Source organism: Oncorhynchus kisutch, unplaced genomic scaffold (assembly GCF_002021735.2).
Source record: "Oncorhynchus kisutch isolate 150728-3 unplaced genomic scaffold, Okis_V2 Okis03b-Okis08b_hom, whole genome shotgun sequence".
Classification (NCBI taxonomy): Eukaryota; Metazoa; Chordata; class Actinopteri; order Salmoniformes; family Salmonidae; genus Oncorhynchus; species Oncorhynchus kisutch.
The window spans coordinates 12,055,484-12,062,507 of record NW_022261980.1 but is presented as its reverse complement, the minus strand read 5'-3'; the positions used below and the strand labels follow the sequence as shown (position 1 = coordinate 12,062,507).

Here is a 7,024-nt window from a genome sequence, read left to right as displayed (position 1 = left end):
AATGATCAAGAGCAGCTTGCTCACCGATTTGACGGCTCCAACACTCCCAGTTAACACGTGATCTGATTGAACCTAGACCTTACTAACAAAGCCCAGATCAGAGGCTTCTGGCCTCTCTCTCTCTCCAGAACTGACGATCACCCTAATTGTCAGCACCGGTCTCCTTATCAACCAGGCTCAGCATCCAGACAACGTTGCTGCTGCCCCCTGGAGGATGGAGTGTATCCTGTAACACTACCCCCCCCCCATATCACAGTAATGATATGTCCTAGATAGTGTGTTTGTCTATGTCCTAACCCCCCCCCCCCCCCCCCCCCCCCCATATCACAGTAATGATATGTGTATCCTGGATAGTGTGTTTGTCTATGTCCTAACCCCCCCCCCCCTCCATATCACAGTAATGATATGTGTATCATGGATAGTGTGTTTGTCTATGTCCTAACACTAACAGTAATGATATGTGTATCCTGGAATTATCAATTATTAGTGTGTTTTCCCCCATTATAAAGAGAATCTCTCCCGGACAGAACAGTTGTAGAAGTGTACTACAGAAACCTGATTCAACAACAGTTTATTGGTGAATGACAGCTCGTAATAACTTACAGTCCCCCAAGGCACTTGAGCATTAATGACAACGTTCTCTCTTTAAAATAACACTTAACAGTCGAATGGAAACTGGGTTTGACAGTTTACAAAAAAAATATTTAAATCAGTGCATTGGCGCTCGTTTATACATCTGGCCATGTTCCAGGCCACCTACATTGCAGTCACGCACCAAATCTTACATATTCAATCATTGGTTCATTTGTCTAAAAGATGCTGCTTTTGCAGGGCAGTCTGGAACACGGCCTTTTGCGTCTCCATGACAACCCGGTCAAATCATGTGCCATGTAATAACGTAGCATCATTAGAAATACTAGGGTGAAGTTGGCCCCCTAGACACTGACCCAAGGCCAGTTTTAGATTATTCCCCCTAATGGTTAAAAGGTTGGGATTGGGGGGAGAGGAGGCTGATCCTAGGACTGTTGTGCCTACGGGGTCAACTACATCCTATTGTTTTAGTTCATGGTGGGAAACTGGGTAAAGCTCTTCTGTTCATGAAGGGCAGAGGTCATATACTTAAAGGGTTATTTTATCATCACAGCGATTAATATGGCGTTGTAGGACAGAGTGCACAGTCATCAACATTTCAGTTTTCCTCAAAGTAAATGTGGCAAAACGAGCTCATTTTCATCCGTAGATAAAATCATGAAGCAGAAACAACAACAACAAAAAACGATAAATGTTTTCTCCTTCAATGGTTCGTCAGTTATGCTATGAAGGGGGGGACACCAGTTCCAACTGGCACTAGACAAACAAAACATTAAGGGAGATGTAGTGTAATACGATGACAAACTGAACCGCATTACACGGTAAGGTCTGCCACCTGTTCTAGTTGAACACGCTGCAGGGGCCTGCAACCATAGACACAGACACAGAATCTCTCTCTCTCTCTCTCTCTGTGTAAAGCAGTTGGACAATACTTCAATGTCAAGTCCTCAGGCTCGTTTGCAAACGCAAGACTAGACAAGCGTACAAACAAGAATTCATGAAAATCTGGAATTGGTGGGAGCTTTTTAGCCAGATAACAGCTAGTTTCTAAGCTTGGTGGAAAAAAAAGGCTGTAGCCTTGAACCGTGGTAACAGGTGGTGGATATTTGGGCACAGTGCTTTAGTTAAACATTTTCATGGTGTTTAAGATACGATCTCTTCTCTATGGATCAAGTTTTACGTCAAACAGTAAACCTGCATAATCACACGACTAAACCATTGGCAACATGGTTAACCTATTGATTAGTGAATGTTTTGATTTGTGTGTGTGTGTGTGTGTATACAGTGGGGAGAACAAGTATTTGATACACTGACGATTTTGCAGGTTTTCCTACTTACAAAGCATGTAGAGGTCTGTAATTTTGTTTTATCATGGGTACACTTCAACTGTGAGAGACGGAATCTAAAATGAAAATCACATCGTATAATTTTTAAGTAATTCATTTGCATTTTATTGCATGACATAAGTATATCTACATGTTTTGTAAGTAGGAAAACCTGCAGTGTATCAAATACTTGTTCTCCCTGCTGTATACACACACACACGCAGTACGCCTGCTTTATGGATGTGTCCGTGCGCGTCCGAGTGTCTGTCTGTCCGTGCATACGTCTCCTCTCAGCTGTCCCACTCAGCCAAGGGCGTGTTGTCCTCTCCTCTCTCCTCATCTTCATCTGAGTCGGAGGAGACCTTCTTCATCCTCTGCATGGCTGCCTTGATGCTCTTCTGCAGATCCGTGTCCCTGCTGTCCTGGGGCAGGGGCACTGCTGGGACCACCTGGAGGGGACATCAGAGCAGGGTCATCAAGTTAGCCAGTGGGACCGGTTCAGAGGGCTACCCATCATTTCAAGTGTTTGTCACGTGCACTACTACAGTGTTTGTCACGTGCACTACTACAGTATTTGTCACGTGCACTACTACAGTATTTGTCACGTGCACTACTACAGTGTTTGTCACGTGCACTACTACAGTGTTTGTCACGTGCACTACTACAGTGGTTGTCACGTGCACTACTACAGTGGTTGTCACGTGCACTACTACAGTGGTTGTCACGTGCACTACTACAGTGGTTGTCACGTGCACTACTACAGTGGTTGTCACGTGCACTACAAGTGTGTCACGTGCACTACTACAGTGTTTGTCACGTGCACTACTACAGTGTTTGTCACGTGCACTACTACAGTGTTTGTCACGTGCACTACAACAGTGTTTGTCACGTGCACTACAACAGTGTTTGTCACGTGCACTACAACAGTGTTTGTCACGTGCACTACTACAGTGTGTCACGTGCACTACTACAGTGTGTCACGTGCACTACTACAGTGTGTCACGTGCACTACAACAGTGTGTCACGTGCACTACTACAGTGGTTGTCACGTGCACTACTACAGTGGTTGTCACGTGCACTACTACAGTGTTTGTCACGTGCACTACAAGTGTTTGTCACGTGCACTACAACAGTGTTTGTCACGTGCACTACAACAGTGTTTGTCACGTGCACTACAACAGTGTTTGTCACGTGCACTACAACAGTGTTTGTCACGTGCACTACAACAGTGTTTGTCACGTGCACTACTACAGTGTTTGTCACGTGCACTACAACAGTGTTTGTCACGTGCACTACTACAGTGTTTGTCACGTGCACTACAACAGTGAAATTACTTTCTTTCTCAACAATGCAGTAATTAATATCAGTAGAAATCCATAACATGAATAAAGACCAGAAGAACAAACACAAGTAGTTTTATACAGGGACAGTTCCAGGGTCAGTAGCTATATACAGGGACAGTTCCAGGGTCAGTAGTTATATACAGGGACAGTTCCAGGGTCAGTAGTTATATACAGGGACAGTTCCAGGGTCAGTAGTTATATACAGGGACAGTTCCAGGGTCAGTAGCTATATACAGGGACAGTTCCAGGGTCAGTAGTTATATACAGGGACAGTTCCAGGGTCAGTAGTTATATACAGGGACAGTTCCAGGGTCAGTTCCAGGGTCAGTAGCTATATACAGGGACAGTTCCAGGGTCAGTAGTTATATACAGGGACAGTTCCAGGGTCAGTAGCTATATACAGGGACAGTTCCAGGGTCAGTAGTTATATACAGGGACAGTTCCAGGGTCAGTAGTTATATACAGGGTCAGTTCCAGGGTCAGTAGTTATATACAGGGACAGTTCCAGGGTCAGTAGTTATATACAGGGACAGTTCCAGGGTCAGTAGTTATATACAGGGACAGTTCCAGGGTCAGTAGTTATATACAGGGTCAGTTCCAGGGTCAGTAGCTATATACAGGGACAGTTCCAGGGTCAGTAGCTATATACAGGGACAGTTCCAGGGTCAGTAGCTATATACAGGGACAGTTCCAGGGTCAGTAGTTATATACAGGGTCAGTAGTTATATACAGGGTCAGTTCCAGGGTCAGTAGTTATATACAGGGTCAGTCGTTATATACAGGGACAGTTCCAGGGTCAGTAGTTATATACAGGGTCAGTTCCAGGGTCAGTAGTTATATACAGGGTCAGTAGTTATATACAGGGTCAGTAGTTATATACAGGGTCAGTTCCAGGGTCAGTAGCTATATACAGGGTCAGTAGTTATATACAGGGTCAGTAGCTATATACAGGGACAGACAGTTCCAGGGTCAGTAGCTATATATAGGGTCAGTTCCAGGGTCAGTAGCTATATACAGGGTCAGTTCCAGGGTCAGTAGCTATATACAGGGTCAGTTCCAGGGTCAGTAGTTATATAGGGACAGTTCCAGGGTCAGTAGTTATATAGGGACAGTTCCAGGGTCAGTAGCTATATACAGGGACAGTTCCAGGGTCAGTAGCTATATACAGGGACAGTTCCAGGGTCAGTAGCTATATACAGGGACAGTTCCAGGGTCAGTAGTTATATACAGGGTCAGTAGTTATATACAGGGTCAGTTCCAGGGTCAGTAGTTATATACAGGGTCAGTAGCTATATACAGGGTCAGTTCCAGGGTCAGTAGCTATATACAGGGTCAGTTCCAGGGTCAGTAGCTATATACAGGGACAGTTCCAGGGTCAGTAGCTATATACAGGGTCAGTTCCAGGGTCAGTAGCTATATACAGGGTCAGTTCCAGGGTCAGTAGTTATATACAGGGTCAGTAGCTATATACAGGGTCAGTCCCAGGGTCAGTAGCTATATACAGGGTCAGTAGCTATATACAGGGTCAGTTCCAGGGTCAGTAGCTATATACAGGGTCAGTTCCAGGGTCAGTAGCTATATACAGGGTCAGTTCCAGGGTCAGTAGCTATATACAGGGTCAGTTCCAGGGTCAGTAGCTATATACAGGGTCAGTTCCAGGGTCAGTAGCTATATACAGGGTCAGTTCCAGGGTCAGTAGCTATATACAGGGTCAGTTCCAGGGTCAGTAGCTATATACAGGGTCAGTTCCAGGGTCAGTAGCTATATACAGGGACAGTTCCAGGGTCAGTAGCTATATACAGGGTCAGTTCCAGGGTCAGTAGCTATATACAGGGTCAGTTCCAGGGTCAGTAGCTATATACAGGGTCAGTTCCAGGGTCAGTAGCTATATACAGGGTCAGTTCCAGGGTCAGTAGCTATATCCAGGGACAGTTCCAGGGTCAGTAGCTATATACAGGGTCAGTTCCAGGGTCAGTAGCTATATACAGGGTCAGTAGCTATATACAGGGTCAGTTCCAGGGTCAGTAGCTATATACAGGGTCAGTTCCAGGGTCAGTAGCTATATACAGGGTCAGTAGCTATATACAGGGTCAGTTCCAGGGTCAGTAGCTATATACAGGGTCAGTAGCTATATACAGGGTCAGTAGTTATATACAGGGACAGTTCCAGGGTCAGTAGCTATATACAGGGTCAGTAGCTATATACAGGGTCAGTAGCTATATACAGGGTCAGTAGTTATATACAGGGACAGTTCCAGGGTCAGTAGCTATATACAGGGACAGTTCCAGGGACAGTAGCTATATACAGGGACAGTTCCAGGGTCAGTAGCTATATACAGGGTCAGTTCCAGGGTCAGTAGCTATATACAGGGTCAGTAGTTATATACAGGGTCAGTAGCTATATACAGGGTCAGTTCCAGGGTCAGTAGCTATATACAGGGTCAGTAGTTATATACAGGGTCAGTAGCTATATACAGGGTCAGTTCCAGGGTCAGTAGTTATATACAGGGTCAGTAGTTATATACAGGGTCAGTAGCTATATACAGGGTCAGTAGTTATATACAGGGACAGTTCCAGGGTCAGTAGTTATATACAGGGTCAGTAGCTATATACAGGGACAGTTCCAGGGTCAGTAGCTATATACAGGGTCAGTTCCAGGGTCAGTAGCTATATACAGGGACAGTTCCAGGGTCAGTAGCTATATACAGGGTCAGTAGCTATATACAGGGACAGTTCCAGGGTCAGTAGTTATATACAGGGACAGTTCCAGGGTCAGTAGCTATATACAGGGTCAGTTCCAGGGTCAGTAGCTATATACAGGGTCAGTTCCAGGGTCAGTAGCTATATACAGGGTCAGTTCCAGGGTCAGTAGCTATATACAGGGTCAGTTCCAGGGTCAGTAGCTATATACAGGGTCAGTAGCTATATACAGGGACAGTTCCAGGGTCAGTAGTTATATACAGGGACAGTTCCAGGGTCAGTAGCTATATACAGGGTCAGTTCCAGGGTCAGTAGCTATATACAGGGTCAGTTCCAGGGTCAGTAGCTATATACAGGGTCAGTTCCAGGGTCAGTAGCTATATACAGGGTCAGTTCCAGGGTCAGTAGCTATATACAGGGACAGTTCCAGGGTCAGTAGCTATATACAGGGTCAGTTCCAGGGTCAGTAGCTATATACAGGGACAGTTCCAGGGTCAGTAGCTATATACAGGGACAGTTCCAGGGTCAGTAGTTATATACAGGGACAGTTCCAGGGTCAGTAGCTATATACAGGGTCAGTTCCAGGGTCAGTTCCAGGGTCAGTAGCTATATACAGGGTCAGTTCCATGGTCAGTAGTTATATACAGGGTCAGTTCCAGGGTCAGTAGCTATATACAGGGTCAGTAGCTATATACAGGGTCAGTAGCTATATACAGGGACAGTTCCAGGGTCAGTAGCTATATACAGGGACAGTTCCAGGGTCAGTAGCTATATACAGGGACAGTTCCAGGGTCAGTAGCTATATACAGGGACAGTTCCAGGGTCAGTAGTTATATACAGGGTCAGTAGCTATATACAGGGACAGTTCCAGGGTCAGTAGTTATATACAGGGTCAGTAGCTATATACAGGGTCAGTTCCAGGGTCAGTAGCTATATACAGGGTCAGTAGCTATATACAGGGACAGTTCCAGGGTCAGTAGCTATATACAGGGTCAGTTCCAGGGTCAGTAGCTATATACAGGGTCAGTAGCTATATACAGGGTCAGTAGCTATATACAGGGTCAGT

The 7,024-nt window shown here is 45.4% G+C and overlaps 1 protein-coding gene across 2 annotated transcripts in view; it reads right to left on the bottom strand.

Moving 5' to 3' along the window:
* Positions 1-554: 554 nt before the first annotated feature.
* Positions 555-7,024, bottom strand: part of LOC109878464 (WASP homolog-associated protein with actin, membranes and microtubules) — a 35,219-nt gene continuing 28,749 nt past the window's right edge. For both annotated transcript variants that reach the window (XM_031812851.1, XM_031812852.1), the window contains exon 11: positions 555-2,365. In XM_031812851.1, the coding sequence (XP_031668711.1) occupies positions 2,207-2,365 (159 nt within the window). In that variant the 3' untranslated portion in view covers positions 555-2,206. The remainder of the gene's footprint in view (positions 2,366-7,024) is intronic.